Source organism: Acomys minous, assembly GCF_964271855.1.
Source record: "Acomys minous genome assembly, chromosome: 9".
Classification (NCBI taxonomy): Eukaryota; Metazoa; Chordata; class Mammalia; order Rodentia; family Muridae; genus Acomys; species Acomys minous.
In genome coordinates this window covers 86024898-86046216 of record NC_140490.1, presented here as the reverse complement: position 1 = coordinate 86046216, position 21319 = coordinate 86024898, and the positions used below count along the sequence as shown (strand labels likewise).

At 49.5% G+C, this 21319-nt stretch overlaps 1 protein-coding gene across 4 annotated transcripts; it reads right to left on the bottom strand.

Moving 5' to 3' along the window:
* Position 1: 1 nt before the first annotated feature.
* Positions 2 to 14441, bottom strand: KANK3 (KN motif and ankyrin repeat domains 3). Of its 4 annotated transcripts, none has more exons than XM_084797033.1 (12): positions 14389 to 14441; positions 7056 to 7129; positions 5086 to 6336; positions 4905 to 5004; positions 4484 to 4696; positions 4303 to 4387; positions 4073 to 4183; positions 3637 to 3853; positions 1312 to 1454; positions 1025 to 1225; positions 845 to 943; positions 2 to 351 (listed from the first exon to the last, which is right to left on the bottom strand). In XM_084797033.1, the coding sequence occupies exons 2-12, from the start codon at positions 7087 to 7089 to the stop codon at positions 298 to 300; spliced, it is 2508 nt and encodes an 835-aa protein (XP_084653159.1). In that variant the 5' UTR covers positions 7090 to 7129; positions 14389 to 14441; the 3' UTR covers positions 2 to 297. The 4 variants fall into 4 exon arrangements, with proteins under 4 accessions (XP_084653159.1, XP_084653160.1, XP_084653161.1 ...); XM_084797034.1 differs by lacking the exon at positions 14389 to 14441 and adding an exon at positions 13898 to 14309; XM_084797035.1 differs by lacking the exon at positions 4073 to 4183.
* Between the last annotated feature and the right edge of the window lie 6878 nt (positions 14442 to 21319).

Sequence of the window (21319 nt, the reverse complement as noted above, 5' to 3'; positions counted from 1 at the left end):
CTCTTTGCGCTCTGAACGCCGTTCGTAGGTATGTCTTAACATATGGAAGTTTGTGTCCCTGCTACTGACCCCCACAAAAAGTACAAAGTAGAAATGGCTTTATTGGGATGTCTTATGAAGTGGGTAGGTTGAGGGCTATCACGCTGCTCAGGCTCGCTAACTGAAGCGGGGGGGGGGGGGGGGGTGAATATCTGCACAAGGTGCCCTGCTGTGATTCGGAAGCTCAGACAGGAGAGGGAAGGTTCTCCTGTAGTCCAGGTGTACACAGCAGCTCACAGAGGTTGAGTCCCCTTGTTGTCACTGCATCTCTTCCCTGGATGTGGCTGTGGGAGACCTTGGAGGTGACTGGCCCTAAAACAAAGAAAATGGTCCAGTAGAGAGAAGCTGCTGAGTTTCGGCCACTGGGGGGCCAGAGGGCCTTGGGACATGGAAGTAGGAAGGAAGCATTCCATTCCCACCTCTCCATCAGGGTAAGTATGGGATGAACGGGCCCAGTTAGATGAGCTGGTCATAAAAATAACAATGTCCTATGTACTGGGTGTCTTCTCCCGTACTTAATCTGCTGGGGCAAACTTGCACTAATCCTACAGGCTTGCTCTGGAATATAATAGTTCTACCTCTTCTCTCTAAAGCAAATGGCTCCTTTCCCACTTAACAGGAAAACATCCCAAACCAGGTAGCTAGGGTGTGCCTTTCATGTGTCTGATCCTGGTTGGTTTTCTTAAGTAAGGCCTTGGTCTCCTAACCTGAAGGTATGTTTACCTCGGGTTTTAGTTAAACATCAAATAGCTTAACAGAAGAATTCCAGATAGGTTCTGCATTTGTTACTGGGGACCACGCTTACCTGGGAGCCGTGGTGGTTTGATGTCAGGTGGGCATGGAGCAGTGTGGCCACCTCATCCTGTTCAGCCTCCAGTGCAATGGCCAGGGCACTTGTGCCCTCCTGAGAAATGATAGGACATTAGGTCCCTGGGCTACAGAGGCTCACACCACCACTACTATGAACCCTTGCTTAGTGCCTCACATTGTCTAAGATGGTTAGGTCACAGCCTGGCTGGGCCAACAGCAACTGAACTGTATCAAGGCGTCCGTACTCGCTGGCACACATGAGTGCTGTAGCCCCATCAGCATCCTGTATATTGACATCAGCTCCACATTCCAGCAAGGCAGCCACCATCTCCTGGTGGCCATGGCTGATAGCCAGCATGAGAGCTGTCTGTCCCGTCTGGAAAAGGAAAGGGACTCTGAGGTTTTCAAGGTGGAAAGTAACACCACCTTACCCACCCACCAGGACTGAGAGTGTCTATGCACCTGGCTAGCCTTGGCATTAACATCACCCATGCTGAAAAGTCTCCGGACAACAGCCATGTCTTCCTCCTGCCCGACAGAAGTAAGGGCAGCCAGCATGAGTGCAGAGTAGCCGGCTCTATTCTGGTGATTGACGTCACAGACCCCTGAGAGGAAGAAAAAGTCAGTCGCTTCATGCAAGCCTCGAATGCTGATTTGTTCAAGAAGGACAGTATAGAGTCTATGGTGTCACAGATGGTGGACATCTGTTAGCCAACTTCTTCATTTTTTGAGACAGATCTCTTGTATCCTGGGCTGACCACAAAAGGACAGGCAATGAACTTGTAGTGCTGATTCCACCTATCCGGCACTGAGACTGCTGGGCAAGAACTCTACCAGCTAAACTACACCCCTACTCCCTAAGCCAGTTGCATCCGTGCACTAGCAAATTGTGAGTGTAAGATCTGTAAATAGTGGCCAGGTGGTGGTGGCTCATGTCTTTAATCCCAGCACTTGGGAAGCAGAGAGGCAGGCGGACTGCTGTGAGTTCAAGGCTACACAAACCCTGCCTTGAAAAAAAAAAAAAAAAAGATGTGTAAATAGAGACCAGGGAGACCTGAGTGTTCCCCATCTATCAACTAGACTGGCAGTCAGTAAGGCCCTGCAGTCTACCGCCCATAGCCCCAGAGAAACACCACATAGAGATGCATAGTTCCAGTCCTATACAGTGAAAACACACCCAAAAGGGGGTTGGGGTTTTGTTATTGTTTAATTTAAAAGAAAAAAATGTATTTTTACTTGGCCAGGTGGTGGCGCACACCTTAGACCTTAAGAGCAGGCAGAGCTACACATGAAAGGGGGGCCGGGGGACCTACTGGGTCATGCTGATGTAAAGGTGAAATGGGACGAGCAACTAGAGGATTGAAGGGCCCAACAAAAAAACTAACAAAAAAAGTTAGTAGTCGGGGGCTGGAGAGATGGCTCAGAGGTTAACTTTTTTCTTTTTTCTTTTTTTTAATTCGTGGGATAGTCATTGGTCTATGCCTCGCTGTCCCTTCTACCGCTGTTTCATAGGCAAAACAATTATGAGCGGCCACTCTAGGACTCTGCTAGTACTCAATAGATTTGATAAGATTACAAATATCCAGGTGAGTGTATTTGCGTCAGTGGGAGGGTAAGACAAGGCAGGGTTGAGCAAGCAGGAGGCAGGTGAACAATGCTCCAGCTTGATGGGAGTCAGAAACTTAACCAGTGAGTAGCCACCCCAGAGAGTACAGTGGAGCCCAAGAAGTCAGGAAACGGGCATAGACACACGCCTTTAAAACCAGCCAAGATAGAGGCATCTTTTGTGAGCTCCAGGCCAGCCAGAACTGTGTGGACCCTGTCTCGGTAAGCGGGGAGGAGGTATGACGATCATAATGGCGCACACCTTTAATCGCAGCCCTCGGGAGGCAGAGGCAGGTGGATCTCTGTGAGTTCCAGGCCAGCCTGGTCTACAAAGTGAGTCCAGGGCAGCCAGTGCTTCATGGAGAAACGTGTCTGGTGGGGGTAGTGTGAGGCCTGCAGACTGAAGAATGTGGTATACCCAGGGAGGGAGGTACGAAATTGAGGTCTCTGATCAAAGCTGGGTGTTAGTTGTGAGGGGTAGGGGGGCTAATTTAGGACTCTGGAAGATAATAGGACAAAAGGCCTTTGCCCTCCTGTACGTTCAGTGTTTGGAAGGCAGCAAGATCAAATTTGAGACCAGACAAGGGCTACATACTACATAACAAGGTTTTGTGTCTGGGTGCTCAGGGGGGTTAGCACATCCAACAGTGCCAGGCTAAGAACCAGAACTATATCCCCAGCATTCACAAAAAGGCTAAGCACCATGACACATGTCTGTAACCCCAAGGCTGGGGAGATAAAGACAGGTGGGATTGGCTGGCCAATCAGCTCCAAGTTCTATAGGAAGTTCTGTTTCAGAAAACAAAGTAGGGGGCTGGAGAGATGGCTCAGAGGTTAAGAGCACTGTCTGCTCTTCCAGAGGTCCTGAGTTCAATTCCCAGCAACCACATAGTGGCTCACAACCATCTATAATGAGATACAGTGCCCTCTTCTGGTGTGCAGGTGTACATGCAAGCAGAACACTGTATATAAAATAGATAAATCTTAACAAAGAAAAGTAGGGAGTCACTGAGGAGAACACCCAATGTTGACTTCTGGCCAAGTGAACAAGGATCCACCCACCAAAATAACCTGAGAGAAGCCCAACGGGACCCTCTGCCATTCGGCATTTTCCTGTGCCCCTCAACAACCCTAGCCTCCACCTACCCTGGCCCTCTTCTCCACAACCCCTGATAGTCTAACCTGTATCCAGTAGCAGGCTGGAAATGGCCAGGTTCCCATGAGACACACTGTAATGCAGGGCTGTGTTTCCATTGCCATCAGACAGGTTCACCACATGAGCCAGCAGCTCAGGCCCCAGGCTCTTCACTCCTCGAAGCACCCCAGCCACAGGCTCAGCCTGGGAGCGCTTTTGGCTGGACACTCGAAACCACTCCTGGGCCACAAGGCGGGCTGCACTCTGGCAGGACAGGGGCAAAGAAGGCATCAATGCTGATAAAAATACAGGTGGGGGGAACTTTGGTGATCCTGTCAAGCTCAAGCAAGGATGGCCAATGCCGTCCGAGTAAGAGAGCTGAGACCACACCCTCTTCAAGAAGAAATAGCGAGGTGCATTTAATAAGAAAATAAGACTACATGATGGGCAAATAGGAGTAAGAGTGAATGTAGCACTGAGTACCACTTGTTCTTGAAGTGTCATGGAGTCGGTCTGCGGCTCTGATCTTTCCTTGGGGGTGCAGGTGGGTGGGCAGTCCCAAGAAAAGGTCACAGCTGTCCTAGGGGCAGGTATCTTAGGAAGAGGTTAAGATCAAAGGTCTGTGTAAGAGGGGACCAAACTTGGTACACCTGCTCTAGGAAACGCTGCACTCTTCCCTAAGAGGGTGTCCGTGAGTAGTGCCCACAACTCACGCCATCTCTGGTGACTCCACGGGGCCGCATCAGCTGCCTATTCAGAGCAATGCATGCCTCCCTCAAACGCGGGTTCAGTTCACACCTGCCAGAGAGACCAATCTAAACTCAGGATCTTGGGCAACGACAACAAGGAAGAAATAGAGTATTCTATTCACTCAGATCTTTGGAAAATGCTCACCTCCCTTCTGTCCCTGCCTTCGGCTCTGGATGTGCCTCATGCTCGGGGTCCCTGGCGTAATCCCTGGCGTCTTGATCATTGGTGGTCCCAGGAGTTCCTGCGTCAGATCCCCCACTGCTGTCGTCTGACCCGGAAGAGCTACTCCTGGGGAGTTCAGCAACACCATCTTCGTTGTCACTGCCGCTGGCATCCTCGCTGGAGGAGCTCTCATACCTGTAAATAGGATGGGAGGTATCTGCTAAGCCTCCCCTGTGGGCTCATTCAAGAGGGCTGCTGAGGTGAGCGTGGCATTTTATAGACGATGAAATTGAGGACTGGCAAAGCCATGAACAGAGGGACTGAGCTAGAATTAATAGTCTGTGCCCTTCCCATCCCTCACCCCCCATGGCTGCTGTGGTGGGCAAGGGGAGAAAGCGCTCACTCTCCGTTGAGGACCCCAACAAACTGCAGGCTCTTTGGTCCCTGACTTGATTGGGCACCTGGAGTACCATCTTTCTTCTTCATGATGGATTTGAGGATGCCTGGCAGGGAATCACATGAGGGCACTGAGTTCGACTTCAGCGATCTAGCAGGACAAGTTTCAACGAGAAGTGTAGACTCACCAGCAGGAGCCACCTCGTCTCCAGCCATAGGTCTGGACTGGTTCTCCACTGGGAACTCGGTCTGCGTGGTCTTCTCAGTGCAACCCAATGTGGTTTGAATGGATACCTCACGAGACTCGGGTCTGGTCACTGCAGCCTCATAGGCTTCCTCCAGCTCCCTCAACCGGCCCCGCAAGAGTTCGCTCACCCCTCGCTGATGCTCCAAGCTGGTGCGGAGCAGCTCCAGCTCACGCTCCGCAGCCTCGGGCAGCCCCAGCAGCGCCTCAGTCACCCACGTGTCCACCTCAACGGTCTCAGGGACCACCTCCACCCCAGCCTCCCCTGTCTCGGGTACTGCCTGGGCATCTGCCTCTCGGGTCTCGGGCACGACTTCGGTGCTCGCCTCCCGAGTCTGGGGTTCCCCATCGGGTGTCCTAGACGCCGGGTCGAGGACCTGCAGCGCTCCTTCGCTGCGCCTAGCAGCCAACCCGTCGGGATCGTCAGCCCGGGGGCTGGCCCTAGAGCGGACTCCGCGATCTGAGGTGGCCAGACGCTCGGTGAGACGCCGAAGTTGGGCGAGTTTGTCTGGGCGCGCCTCGGTTTCTACTTCTTGCTCCGGCTGCACGCGCCCGGCCAGTAGCCGCGCCTTCTCTGCACGCAGCGTGCGCACCTGCTCCTGCAGCTCGGGCAGAGCGCGCGCCTGGTCCTCGAGCTCACGCAGGCGCCGCAGCGCCGCGGCCATCTGCTCCCTCACCAGCTGCAGCTGTGCAGGGCCGGGTGAAGTAAGGGCAGGATTCAGGGCGGGGCTGCTGCGGCCAGAGCCGCGCGGACTCTGCGTGACCACACGGGCCGGGCTGAGTGCGCGCTCGCGGGCCTGCGCCTGCTCCAGTCGTCTGCTGGTCTCCAGGAGCGTGTGCTCGACGCGCGGGTTGCGCGAGAAGGAACGCGGCGACAGTGGAGGTAGCAGGAGCCCCGGGGACGCCCCGGGAGAGAGAGCACCCGAGACTGCGCCATCATCACTTGCCAGAGATTCACTGGAGGTCCAGGCGCCTGGGCTTCGCGCACCTGCGAGGCCCGTTCGGGACGCGCGTGGGCGGCGCGTGGGCGGAGGTATTGGGGCTCGGCGAGAGGCAGGGCCACGCTCCAGTTCTTCTACGTACTTGAGGAAGTCCAGGTCCAGGTGGAAGCCATAGGGTGTCTCTACCGAGTAAGGAGAACTAGGGCTCCGGGCACTCCCGGTGGGGACTGGGTACAGGTGAGGGCCGCCCAGGTCTGTGGGATAACAAGGGCGTTGAGAAGGAAGAGCAGTCAAACCAAAAAGTTCCGAAGAGAGTGTCCCCCCCCCCCCGCCCCCTTGCCCCTGTGATGCATCTGTACCGCTGCCAGGGATCAACGACCACACCTAAAGTTTGCAGGACTATCTGCACACAAATGGACATGCAATCATGTTTATTGGACGCCCACTATGTGACAAACACATAAACTTGCGACACTATACTAAGAAAGCCACAAATAGACACAATCATTTCAAATGACTTCGAAGGCAATAATACACGGTGGATCTCATATCAGGAAAGATTTCCTGTTTCGGGAACTCTAAAAATTGAGCCCTTCTTAATAATGTAGAAGCAGCCGCAAGGGCAGAATGTTCCAAGAAGAAAAGATGAAGGACACGGGAAGGTCTGAAGAGTAACAGACAGATGGAAGTCAGGTGTCTCCAGAATGGTGAAAGAAGGAAGGAGGAGGAGGAGGGGAGCTAAAGGATGGGCAGAGAGTACCCTGGTGGGGGCGTCTTTTAGGCAGCCATGGGGAGCTGGGGCATTATTTATTGCAGGGGGGGATCATGAGTGGGTTTTAAACAACGCCATGACATTGGTTAATAGCCTTTGGAAGAGGCCAATGTGACCATTGCTGAGCTGTGTCTATAGATACACCCAAGCACCCAATGTGGATCTGTGTAAACACATCTACCTCATTTTCTACACACTCACCGGGAAGGTTCTGATTCAGGACGAACTTGGCCATGTTTCCAGTAGTAGCCACCAGAAAGCCTGGAATATGTCCCCTAGAAAAATAAGGATGCAAATCCAGTTCTGTCCCTTGGTTTGAACCTGACGTTAGCTACACCGCCATTGAAACTTTGAGCAAACAGACCCGAGAGCATTTTTTCCACTTGACCCACGCCCCACCAGACTCTCCTCCTCCCTGAGGACCCTTGGAACTGCTATGCCACAGATGGAACCCAAGACTTTGTGAATGCTACCTAAGTGTTCTACCATATTTGCTTTAAGACAAGCTCTTAAGACTGGCCTCAAAATCATAATCCTGCCTCAGCCACCCAAGTTCTAGGAGAACAGGTGTGTGCCACTACGTTTAGCTGAATTTTGAAGTGAACAAGGTATGAACACCCAAATTACAAACCTGGGGAGGAGAAAGCAAGAAAGACATCAGAGGAAAATAAGAAAGCAGGAGTAGGGGGCTGGAGAGATAGCTGAGAGGTTAGGAGCACTGTCTGTTCTTCCAAAGGTCCTGAGTTCAATTCCCAGCAACCACATGGTAGCTCACAATAATCTATAATGAGATCCGGTGTTCTTCTGGCGTGTAGGCACACATGGCGGGTGGCAGACACCTTTAATCCCAGTACTCAGGAGGCAGAGACAGGCGGATTGCTGTGAGTTCGAGGCCAGCCTGGTCTAGAAAGTGAGTCCAGGACAGCCAAGATAACATAGAGAAACCCTGTAGAAGGAGGAGGAGGAGGAGATGGAGGGGAGAAGAAGGAGGAAGAGAAATAAATAATAAATATAAAAAATAAATGAAGAAAGAAAGCAGTACTCTAGATTTAGGAAGCTGATACTAGATCACAATTAAGAGACAGATGTAGTGGTGCATGCCTCTTTTTTTTTTTTTTTTTTTTTTTTCCTTTTCTTGAGACATAGTTTCTCTGGGTAGCTCTTAGCTCTGGCTATCCTGGTACCCAGCATGGTGGAGCATGCCTTTAATCCCACCACTTGGAAAGTGGATCTCTGTGAGTTTGAGGCCAGCCTGGTCTAAATAGTGAGTTCCAGCACATCCAGAGCTATATAGTGAGAGCCTGTCTTGAAAAAAACAAACAAACAAACAAACAAAAGCAGGGGGAGGGACACCTTTAATCCTAGCACTCGGGAGGCAGAGGCAGGCGGATTGCTGTGAGTTCAAGGCCAGCCTGGTCGACAAAGCGAGTCCAGGACAGCCAGGGCTACACAGAGAGACCCTGTCTCAAAACACCCCCCCCCAAAAAAAAAGAAAGAAAGAAAAGAAAAAAGAAAAAGAAAAAAAAAACAAAGCAAAACAAAAACCAGGAACAAGATTAGCCTAGGCAACTTAGACAGATCCTGTTTCAAACGTGAAAAACAGAGCTGAGGATGTAGTTCTTTGGCTTTAATGCTCACCTATCATTCTCCGGGTTCTAGGTTCAAACCCCAGTAACACACAAACTTCTTGCATTTTTCTTAGACAAATGCTAAGACTTAATTTCATATTGGGACTTTGACCAAAGCTACTTGCCCCCTTCTAGGACTGGTGGATAGAAAGAATAAGTCTAGATAGCTCAGTGCTACAACCTGTCTCTCCGCAGTGTCTCGAGCACAGGGCTACAGAGCTCTGTCCCTGGCTTGTGAGACTTTACAGTGGGAACAGAAGCACCTAAGAAGGCAAAGCTGTGACTATCCCTGAGGAGTTCAGGGGGTATTGTTACTCTTCAGGTGACATGATGGGCGCTGAGGAAGTGACGGTCCAGAACTGAGGGTTTGGCTCATTGGTATGGCACTTGCCTAGCATACACAAGGACATGAATTTGACCTGGGGCAGCACCAAAAAAAAGCAAATGACAGAATGAATCCAAGGCTGGAGATGTAGTTCACTTGGCAGAATACTTGTCTGTCCTGTGGGGAGCTCTGGGTTACTGACTAGAGGTGCATGCCTATCCTCCAGCACTCAGAAGGTAGAAGCAGGAGGCTCAGGGGTTCAAGGTCATTCCTGCCCAGGCAGAGTTTGAGGCTAGCCCGGGATACAAATGACCCGATCTCAGAAAAGTGCCTCAGCAGTTCAGAGCACTTGCTTTTGTTTGTTTGTTTTTGTTTTTTGTTTTTTTGAGACAGGGTTTCTGTGTGTTAGCCTTGGCCATCCTGGACGGGCTTTGTAGACCAGGCTGGCCTCGAACTCACATCAATCCCCCTGCCTCTGCCTCTGCCTCTGCCTCCTGAGTGCTGGGATTAAAGGTGTGCGCCTCCATGCCCTGCTGCACTTGCTGTTCTCGCAAAGGTCCCAGGTTCAGTTCCCAGCACCCACACAGCCCACAACCACTTGTAATTCCAGCCCCAGGGGATCCAACAGTCTTCTGGGCTCTGAGAACACGTGTATGCTCATGGTTCACATACGTGCACTCAGATGCATACACATAAAAAGATTTTAAGGGAAGGAAGTAGCTGGAGAGCTGAGTGTTTGTTACACTTTTCCAGAGGACCCAAGTTTGCTTCCCAGCTCCCAGCTTCCTATAACTCCAGTTCCAATGGAGCCACGCCCTCTTCTAGCCTCCTCAGGCACCAGGCACACAGATGGAGTACATACATAAATGCAGGCAAACACTTATATGCATGAAATAATTTTTTAAGGAAGGGAGGAATAAAGAAGGAAAGAAAACTTCCGAATGGTGGTACACACTGTAATCCTCCCACTCACAAAGCTAAGATAAGACAGTGGGTGAGAGCAGTCTGGGCCACAGGCAAGGCTGAGACCAGCCTATGCTGTACAGTGACATAATTTCAGAAAGAGGAAGAGCAGGTAGAATGAAAAGAAGGGATCTAGCCAGGCGTGGTGGCGCACACCTTTAATCCCAGCACTCGGGAGGCAGAGGCAGGAGGATCTCTGTAAATTCCAGACCAGCCTGGTCTAACAAAGTGAGTCCAGGACAGCCAAGACTACACAGAGAAACCCTGTCTCATGGGGGAAAAAGAAAAAGAAAGAAAGATAAACTATTAAATCCAGAACTTTAATCCCAGCACTGAGAAGCAAGCAGGAGGATATCTGAATTCTAGGACAACCAGAGGTACCTAGAGAAACCCTGTCTCAAAAAACAAAAGCAGTGGAGGATAGGGGACAGGGGTGTGGCTTCAAGGCACTGCGCTGGCCTAGCATGCACAAGGACCTGGGCCCTATCCTCAGTCCCCAGAATACACACACACACACACACACACACACACACACACACACACACACAAGAAGGGAGTGATAGGGGCTCCCTTTGGAGAACCCACATGAAAAGCTTTCAGGGAGCAGAAAGGGGCTCAAATTTACTGCCTACTGTATACTCTTCCCTAATTAGCTCCCAGGAAACTTTACAGAGCAACTCAGTCCATTGCCTATGTGAAATTGCTTTCAGATTTGGCTCTGCCCACCTTCGGAGAACCCACTGCTTGTAGTGCCCAGTCAAGCCTGTGCAGCTTTCCACCTGGCAGACCCAACCCATCTTCTGGCTCACTACCCCTCCACTCCAACCAACTAAAAACCCAGCCACTCTTCCCTGCTTCTCTATTTCTGGGTGGCCATCTGAGTGCCAGACATTAGGAGCTGTTCAGCACCCACAGCCTGCCTAACATATCACCCTCTCCACCGCTAGGAGGATCCCCTTCTGCTCTCTAACCCCGCCCCCTTCCCATCCTTCTCCCCCCCCCCCCACCCGCCACTTCCCTCCCCCTCCCATCCAACCTGAGGCTCTGAAGTCTCCCTCCCCACCCCAAGCAGCTGTTTCCTGTCCCTCACACCAGCTGCAAGGGGGCAGGCCAGCAGGGCAGCGGGTCACCTTGGAGAACAGCCAGTCCCTCTCACAGCTTGTTTTCAGGAAATTGTCAGGGACGAACTGGACTTTGGAAAAAGCCTAGACCAGGGCTCAGGGGTCTAGAACTGCCTTTCACACAGCTGGAGTCAATCTGCCCCCCTCCTCCATCAACCTGGTCATATCCAAATCCAAAGCTATGGGACAGAGAAAGCAGCTGCAAGTCGTTTCTAAGCCCCAGAACAGCTGGAAGCAGCCAGGCACAAAGGCCGAGCTGAAACATGACAATAAATTGTTTGGTTGTTGGTTGGTTGGTTGGTTTTGGTTTCTGTTCTCCATTTTTGGTTTTTCGAGACAGGTTTCTCTGTGTAGCCTTGGCTGTCCTGGACTCATTTTGTAGACCAGGCTGGCCTCAAACTCACAACAATCAACCTTCCTCTGCCTCTCTAAATGCTGGGACTACAGGTGTGCGCCACCTCGCCTGGCTGCTGTTTGTTTTTAATTTGGACTTTTTGTTTGTTTGTTTGTTTGTTTGCTTTTTGTTTCTCGAGACAGGGTTTCTCTGTGTAGCCTTGGCCATCCTGGACTCACTTTGTAGACCAGGCTGGCCTCGAACTCACAGCGATCCGCCTATCTCTGCCTCCCGAGTGCTGGGATTAAAGGCGTGCACCACCACACCTGGCTGGATTTTTTTATTTTTATTTTTTTTCTTTTAAGGCTTTTAAATTTTCTTTTGTCTCACCTGTGTTTCCCCATGCTGTGCCCAAAAAGCTATAGATCCCCTGGAGCTGGAGTCACAGGTGTGAGCTACACAATTAGCTACTGGGTATCAAACTATAAGAGCAGTACTCCGTCTCACCCACTGAGCCACCTTTCCAGCCCACTAGTTGTGTTCTGAGACAGGGTCTCAGGAAGCCTAGATTAGCCTCTAACTCCCTATGTAATTGAGGGGGACCGTGAACTCGACTCTCCCACCACCACCTCCCGAGTGCTGGCATGACAAGAGGGCTTTCCCACACCTGGTTTGTGCAATTCTGGAGACGGATCACGAGGTTTCATGCATGCTAGGCAAACACTCTAATAGCTGAGCCACAGCCACGGCCTCCTTTTGTTCCCCTTTTACCTGTGGGTCAACTTCTAAGTGGCTTGTGCTAATCATCCTGAAACTTCTACCGTTGGTCTGCATATTAGCACTGACCACACCCAGCAGTGCGGATGGAGAAGCAATGACATAAAGAGCAATTAAGCTGAGCACGGCGGCGTGGGCCAGCACTCGGGAGGCAGAGGCAGGCAGATCGCTGTGACATCCACGCCAGCCTGGTCTACAACTCAAGTCCAGGACAGCTAAGATGACATAGAGAAACCCTGTCTCAGAGAAAGAAAAAAAAAAGAGCAATTAAGCGCTATACGCCACATGCAGCGGTTGTGTCCATGTGGCTTGCTCAGATCCCTGTATTAGCCACTATGTTTAACTGAATTTTTTTTTGTTTTACTTTTTTGTTTGTTTTTACACTTATTTTCGTGTGTGTGTGTGGGTGTGCATGCCTCAGCACTCGTGTGAAGGTTGGAGGGCAAAGTTGAGAGTGAGAGTCAGTTATCTCTACGGTGTGAATACCGAGGACTGAACTCAGACTTACTGGCAATAGGCATCTATCTCACCAACCCATTTTGTTTATTTTTACATTTTGTTTGTTTGTTTGGGGAAGTCGGGGTTGTGTGTGTGTGTGTGTGCAAGGGGTTTTTTGAACTTTTTTGTCCTGTTTTGTGTCTGAGACAAGGTCTCCCTGTGTAGCTAGGCCAGGCTGGCCTTGAACTCACAGAGCTTGTCCTGTCTCTCCCCTCCTGAGTGCTGCCCTGTTTGTTTTTTATGTACTTAAGACAAGGTCTAACTTTGCAGCGCTAGCTAGCCTGAAGTTTGCTATGTAAATCAGAACGCCTCAAACTAACAAGAGATTCACCTGCCTCTGCTTCTGGACTCTTGGGATTTCAGGCATGCACCACCACGCCCAAAAGAATGCTTTTCTTTCTTTCTTTTTTTTCTTTTCTTTTTTTTTTTTTTTTATTCCCTCTCTGCCCCCAACCCTTCCTCCCACGCTGAGGATGAAACCTAGCGCCTCATATGCTAGGTGAGTTCTCTACCACTGAGCTACATCACTAGCCCTTTTTTAAAAAAATTACATTTTATTTATTTTATATGGGAGGAAGGTAAGTGCCAGCATGCTATCAGGTGAGAGTGGAGGTCGGAGGGCAACTCTGTGGAATCAGTTCTCTCCTTCCACCACGTAGGTTCCAGGTATCCAAGACAAGATGTCAGAGATGGCATCAAGCACCTTTACTGGCCAGTCCACCTCACTGACCCCTAAACCTCTTTTCTACGTTTTCCAAGCAGGCCTTGAATTCACTCTGTAGCCCTAGGCAAGCCTTGAACTCACTCTGTAGCCCAAGGCAAGCCTTCAACTTTCAATCCTCCTACCTCTCACCTCTCAGGAATCTGGGTTATAGGCGCTTTGGGAAAGATTACCTTTCCATCCCCAGAAATGGTAGGGAACGTGGGCCATTTATCGATCCACCCTCCCAGCAAGCGGACCGGCGGTCCTTGCCTTGGGTCCTTGATTAGGGAGTAAAGAGCGTGGCGAGGCAAGCCCACACCTATAGGGCTCCACAAACCAATGCCTCTAGGAATGGGGCGTGTAGCTGCCCTCATCTCTGCCTGGCTGTCAAAGCTAAATCCGGATCCCCTGCCTGAGACCCCCTCATTAGGCCGTCAGAGCTGAAGCCACACGCCCCCACACCCGCCCCTGGGACTATTTTGGGACACAGAGCTATGATCAGGAAATCTGAAGGATGGGGGACAGAGCACACAGTGTGCACTCAGGGTCCATATGTCTTGGTGGTGGCACCCCCTTAATGTTGGGACCGGAGTCTCAGACTCATGATGTGCGGGGGGGGGGGGCGGTAAGATGACAGTAGGACAGAGATCCTCGGTTCATCACACACGCACCCCACCTCTCCAAAGATACACACCAGGTCAGCTTCGAGAAGACAGGGCAGTTTCCTGCAGGAAAAGCTGCTGGGCGGTTCCATCCGCTACTATTGTCTGTAGGTCCGGGGGGCCATCCGTCCCTCCCTCCAACACCGTTTCCGTATCAGCCGCCCCCTCCACCATCCTGCAAGAAGCTCATCCAGAAAGCCCATCCCAGATCCCCAAGCCAACTCTGGGGAAGGGTCCCATAGACATCTGGGAGACTACGGTGCTCACAAGCGCCCCCAGTTGGGTCCTGGCTGGCCATCTGGCAGCTATCTGCTCAAATCTAGTGTTCCCCTCTCCAGTCGGTTCTAACCCACCTGGGGCTCCCAGCGTCCGAATGGTAACCATTACAGGACACGGTGCCCACCCCGTCGCAGAACACAGAGCTCATAGAAAGAGGCTAAAAGCACCCGCCCCTCCCAGACACTTATGTCCTCAGTTTCCCCTCTAGGACCCCCGTGGGTATCCCGGCAAGCTAGGACTTTACCTGAATCCGAAGCCCCGGCCGCGCCCGCACCGCACCCGAGCCCGCCCCCTCGAAGCTGGGGACGGGTTATCAATGCTTTCATCCCTAACTGACGGCTATTTCAGCCAACCAGAACTCGAATCTGACCGAACTAACCAATTGTAAGGCAGAATGAGTTACCTGGGCGGGGTTTGGGGTGGGACGCGCCTGAGGGCGGGGTATACAGTAGCGATCTGAGAAAATGAGAGCTGTGAAGTGGGGTGCTGCCCAGCCACGGCTTATTCCTGCATGGTCCGATGGGGTTTCATTCACAAGACAGTAGAGGGCTACAGGAGAAATCTAAGCAAACTATTCCAATGGGGTTTATATGACTAGTTTAATTCCTAAGTGTCTGGTTGAAGTCGTAAGAGCCTGTATCTTGCCCACCGCAGGACCTTTGCATATATTGTGCCAAGTTTCTAGAAATATTCTCGCCAGGCATGGTGGCACACACCTTTAATCCCAGCACTTGAGAGGCAGAGGCAGGAGGATCGCTGTGAGTTCGAGGCCAGCCTGATCTACAAAGTGAGCCCAGGACAGCCAACGCTACACAGAGAGATCCTGTCTCAAAAAAATATTCTCTGTATGTGAGTGATAACTTTCCCCTATCTCCAGGGGAAGAGATCTATGTGTTCAATCTATGTGTCCCTGCTCCCCCTCCAGCCTCAACATAGCCTTTTCCTAGCCATTGTCATGGCCACTAACTATGGTTTATTAACGAAATATCAACTTTCATGAGGAGAAAGGCAAGGTTCCTGCCACCAACGACACTAAACATTTTAGGATTGGGGAACTTTTGATACACTACTTCAGGCATACACTAGGTACTTAACGTTTGTTCTGCTTAACGTCAATGGTACAGAGTTTGTCTAATATACATCCTGGGTTAAATACTCAGTACCACAGTAGATAAGTAGGTATATAGACAGATAGATGGATGGATGGATGGATGGATAGATAGATAGATAGATAGATAGATAGATAGATAGATAATAGACAGACACATACATATATACATACAAACATACATAGATGATAGATCAAAAATTATCACAAAAATTACTTTAAACTATATATAAGGTCAGTGTGATGGCTTAGCATGTACAAGTGCATGCTGATAAGGCTCATTACACTACATGAGTTTGATCCCCAGGACTGAGTAATGGAAAAGGGGAAAGCAGCTCCCACAAATTGTCTTCAGACTTCCACTCTGTGCCATGCATACACACACACACACACACACACACACACACACACAGGGGGGGCGGGAGCAAAATAATAATAAAAAAATTAAGTACATTTAACTCTAACTCATTTAATGTATGTTATGATCAAAACCCACAAGTCAGACATGGTGGCACACACCTGTAATCCCAGCACTCAGGAAGGCAGAGGCAGGCAGATCTCTGTGAGTTCAAGGCCAGCCTGGTCTACAAAGTGAGTCCAGGACAACCAAGGCTACACAGAGGAAACTTGTTTTTTTTTTTAAACCTACTACACCTTCTTCCTTTGTTTGCTTGTTTGTTTTCCTGTTAACATAGCATCAACTGATTGTGTGCCAGGCTAGTGAGTCTCTTAGGGGACAGGATCTCTGCTCCCTTGTGCCTTTTAAGCTAAAGTTCATGTAAAAAAAGTGAGGAATATTCTGAAAATGAGAAAAAGAAATGCAAGACTTTCATCTGTAGTGAATGGAGAATTTAGGATATAGGGGAAAGGTTCTGGAGGGCAACTTTCAAGGTTACCCTTAAAGGAGGACACTCAAGGCCAGGATAAGAAGTAGAGCCATCTGGAGAGATGGCTCAGAGGTTAAGAGCACTGACTGTTCATCCAGAGGTCCTGAGTTCAATTCCCAGCAAGCACATGGTGGCTCACAATGATCTATAATATGATCTGATGCCCCCTACTAGCCTGCAGGTGTACATGCAGACAGAGCACTGTATATATAATAATAAATAAATATTTTTTTAAATCAAGTACACTTTTTAAAAAAGTATAAAGCTCCCCCATGGGGACCCTGAACTGGGTTTGTCAGCAAATAGTGAGTTGGTGTGACAGCCGGGGTTTCTGTTTGCTCAAGGTTTGGGGTAAGGGGTTGGGTGGTGGTGGTTGTTGTTGTTGTTGGCTTTAGTTTTTTGTTTGTATTATGCTTTTCTTGGCTCTTGATTTCTTTCGTGTTTTGACTTTGTTGTGGTCAGAGATGACCCTGACCTTCAGCCTCTACCTCCCAAGTAATGTATATTTGGCTTCTTGAAACAAGGTCTGACTACAGTTTGACAGATTTAAGCCAGCAGTGCCAGCTGAGTCTGTGATGGCGCAAGCCTGTAATCCCAGCATTTGGGCGGAGGTTGGAGGGAGGAGGATCCGGAGTTCAAAGGCGGCCTGAGCTGTACAATTCCCCTGTCTTTCCCAATCTCATTGTTTGGATTACAGCAGCGATGGCAGTGCTACAGTCAGAAACTACACTAATAGATTTATACAATAGTGTGTCTGTGTGTGTGTGTTGTTTTTTGTGTGTGTGCAGTGTGACTTCGTGCATGGAGGTGATAGTCCATATGGAAGCTGGGAATGATGTCAGGTCTCCTACCTTGAGGGTGCTCCACTTTTAAATTTTTGAGCTAGGGTCTCTCACTGAGGCTCGCCAGGTTGCCTAACCTGACTGGCTAATGATCTTCAGGAACCCACCTGTCTCCATCACCCTATTTCTTATCCAAGGCTCAGGTAACAGCCACATGTCACCATACCTGGCTACATTTATTCCTTCTCAATGACTGATTCTCTCCATTTAAAAAAGCTTGATCTATTTTCATTGTTTGATCAGCTGAAGAAATATGCCCAGTTTGGCATGGAAAATTTGGAGATATATCCATATATATGTATGTGTATATATATATGTTATTATTGTTTGGTTTTTTTCAGGGTTTCTCTATGTAGCCCTGACTGTCCTGGACTCACTTTCTATACCAGGCTGGCCCTGAACTCACAGAGATCCACCTGCCTCTGCCTCCATAAGTGCTGGGATTACAGGTGTGTGCCACCACCTCCAGGTGTAAAAATATTTTTATTGCATAATAAGTAGAGCGTGTGTCTAACGTGTACAAAGCCTGATTCAATCTCCAAAATGTTTAGCTGAAAAATGAAATACGGGGGCGGGGGGCAGGGGGGAGAGCAGGACACAGACATGGGGACAACACAGACATGACACACCAAATCAGTAATATATAACTAAGGAGGGGGTCTCAACCACTGTGCTACTTAGGAACAATTTGAAATATCTAAAGCCTTCCCCCCCCCCACCCTGTATTTTTAGTTTGTTTGAGTTTTCAAGACAGGTTTTCTCTGTGTATCCCTGGCTATCCTAGAACTTTCTCTGTAGACCAGGCCAGCCTTGAACTCAGAGATCTGCTCGCCTCTGCTGAAATTAAAGGTGTGCACCGCCTTTAATCTGTAGTACAGAAGTTTTTATTTCCCTCGGTGATGGGAAGGGCACCCAAGACTCGTGCTACATAAATGGTATCCAGTTCAAGAAGCAGGTTTTGTGTTGGGTTTTTTCTTTTTTCTTTCTTTCTTTCTTTATTTTGGCTGTTTGACAGACACATTCTCATCGTGTAGAGCAGCTGACTACATAATGACTGAAATGTGTGATTCTCCTGCCTAAGGCTTGGGAGGGATGTGATTACATCTTGCATCCCCATTCCTGGCTTTCCTAAAAGCATCTATGGTTGCTGCGATTTGGAGAAGAGTGTGCGTCTTAGTCACTGTTCTATTGCTATAAAGAGAGGACCATAGCTGGGCTGTGGTGACACACACGTTTAGTCCCAGTGAGAGGAGGCAGACAGATCTTTGTGAGTTCGAGGCCAGCCTGTCTACAAAGCAAGTCCAGGACAGGCAGAGATGTTACACAGAGAAACTTTGTCTCAAGAAGGTGGGGGGGGGGAGGCTTTTGAAACCTCAAAGCTCACCCCCTCCCCCAGTGACACACCTCCCCCAAGAAGACCCCACTCCATAACCCTTCCTAGACAGTTCACCAACTGAGGACTAAGCTCACAGACATGTGAGCCTGTGCGTCTCATTCAAGCCGCCACAGTGGTTGTTGGTCACTTAGTGAGCAGAACACAGAGATGCAGAAAGACACTCTACATCACACAGGGCAGCTCTCCCACAACCAAGAATAAACTAGCCAGAACTGGCTGATTATAAGAAACCCAGCTGTGGGGGGTTTGGGCGATGGCTCTGTTGAAAAAGTGCTTGCTCCTATGTAAGCACAAGGCCCTGAGTTTAGCTCCCCACACTATACGTGGGTTGAGACACATTTGTGATCCAGACACTCTGTCTCTCTGTGTCTCCCTGTCTCTCTGTCTGTCTCTGTCTCTCTCTGTCTCTGTCTCTGTCTCTGTCTCTCTCTCTAGCCCCCCCATTTCCTTCTCCACCCCCCATGCTCATATAATAAACTTTTCCATGTCACTAAAAAAAACAAAACAAAACAAAAGCCGGGCGTGGTGGCGCACACCTTTAATCCCAGCACTCAGGAGGCAGAGGCAGGCGGATCACTGTGAGTTCGAGGCCAGCCTGGTCTACAAAGCGAGTCCAGGACGGCCAAGGCTACACAGAGAAACCATGTCTCGAAAAACAAAACAAAAAACAAACAAACAAACAAAAACAACAACTAGGAAGACATTTGGTTTCTCTTCTCTCTCTGCCCTCCCACCACTGTCTTGATTTTTTTGTTTTAGTGAAAGAAACATAGCTATATATTTGGAGGGAAGTTGGGGTATTTTGTTTTGTTTTATGAGACAGGGTTTTACAATGTAGTCCTAGAGATGCTGAAACGGACTGTATAGGCACGGCTAACGTCAACCTCACAGAGATCTGCCTGTCTCTGCCTCTCAAGTACCGGGATTGAACGCTCATGCCACCGTATCAGGCTAAGAAACCTAGCTGAAAACAAGTTTTATTATAGCCATATCCAGAATAATGAACATCACACTGCTAGCCTCCACAGAACACCTTCCATGACGGTATCCCAAACTCAGTAGCCCCCCTCACTCCCCAAGTGACCAAGGTTGTGACTTGGAGGTGGTTTTGCTTAGTTGAAATGGCACTTACCTGGCATGTATTTAGGTCCTGGGTTCGATGCCCAGTTAATGTAAAAATTAAAAAGATTCCAGCCTAGCGGATTGTTGGAAAACAAGACGTAGAGAAGGAACGTTGAGTGCCGTGGGGAGCTGAGATATTCTCAACTGGTAAAATGCTGTTTCACATCCATAAAATCCTGGCGTTGACTCCCAGCACCACACAGCACTTAATGTGGTGGCACAAGTGAGTTCAAGGTCATTCCAGAATACATGGGGGGGGGGTTAAGAATAAGTAAATACATAAATAAGATTTAAAAAGACTGGTGTGGTAGTGCATGCCTTTGATCCCAGCACTCAGGGAGCAGAGGTTCAAGGCCAGCCTGGTCTACAAAGTGAATTTCAGGACAGCCAGGGCTACATAGAGACCATGTCTCAGAGTGAGGAGGAGCAGGGACAGGGACAGAGGCAGAGAGAATGTCTGAGCCTACAAATGCATCAGGGGATTAGTGAACTTACTACCAGATCTGATGACCTAAGTTTTGTCCCCAGAATCCACACACAGGGGAAGGAAAAAGATGACTGTAACAAGCAGTTTTCTGACCTCCGTGCATACATACATACATAGAGAGAGAGAGAGAGAGATGGGGGAGAATAAATGCAATTAAAACCTTTTTTTTTTAGGGCCGGGCGTGGTGGCGCACACCTTTGATCTCAGCACTTGGGAGGCAGAGGCAAGCCTGGTCTACAAAGTGAGTCCAGAACAGCCAAGGCTACACAGAGAAATCCTGAAAGAAAAAACAAAAAACAAAATAATAAGTCTAATTGAAAAAGAAGCCTTGTGAGAAAGCGTCAATAATCTTAGAGCTTATTAATTACTACACACACACACACACACACACACACACACACACACACACACACACACCATGGCTAACACCCTTCATGTTCATGGTAGAAAATAGGACTCTTTTCTCTCCCAGTCTCCAGAGAGAAGTGAGAGGGAGAAGCCAACTTCAGACACTCTGGAGTGTACATGAAACCCTTGGAAGCCACTTTGCGCTCCTTTGCCATTTCAAGGACCTTAGAGACACATACCAAAGTATCCTCCACCCCTGCCTGGAATGCAACAGCCCCATAGGGGCTGTGTCTAACCCTTAACACATCCCAGCAGCATCTGGGCTGAGGACACCGATGGGGCTTTCTTTTTTTTTTTTTTTTTTTTTTGGTTTTTCAAGACAAGGTTTCTCTGTATAATAACCCTGGCTATCCTGGAACTCTCCTTGTTCGAGCCTAGCCTCGAACTCACAGAGTTACACCTACCTCTGCCTCTCTGCTGGGATATTAAAGGCATGTGCCACCACGCCTGCCACAGATGAGACTTTTCAAAGGACACAGCCACCAACCAGTTCAGCCTCTAGGTTCACCGGGCACCTGCTCGCTCCCTTCCCTGGGCAAAGGTAGGCGGCCCACATCGATCCCCTCCCCCAGAGAGTTCCTGAATTTATCCCTCTCCTGCGGGATGAAGGAGCACATCGTGTTCTCCTGATCCCTTCCCTAGCGTTGAGCAAGTTCAGTTATTGCACAGAGTCCTCCTAACTTTATGATTTGGAGATGCGGGGTGTCCTTGAGTTGGACAGAAGCTTCCTGACCCCTAGTGGACTTTAAAACAGGCCTTAGGGAGCCAGGCGATGGTGGCCGCACACCTTTAATCCCAGCACTCAGGAGGCAGAGGCAGGCGGATCGCTGTGAGTTCGAGGCCAGCCTGGTCTACAAATGAGTCCAGGACAGCCCAGGCTACACAGAGAGACCCTGTCTCGGGGGGAAAAAAAGGAAAAAAAGAA

Coding starts and splice junctions, on each gene's coding strand:
- KANK3 (XM_084797033.1), bottom strand. CDS start 7,089: ATGGCCAAGTTCGTCCTGAATCAGAACCTTCCCG. Junction 6,337..7,055: donor CCTGAATCAGAACCTTCCCG/GTGAGTGTGTAG, acceptor GTTATCCCACAG/ACCTGGGCGGCCCTCACCTG. Junction 5,005..5,085: donor AGACGAGGTGGCTCCTGCTG/GTGAGTCTACAC, acceptor ATTCCCTGCCAG/GCATCCTCAAATCCATCATG.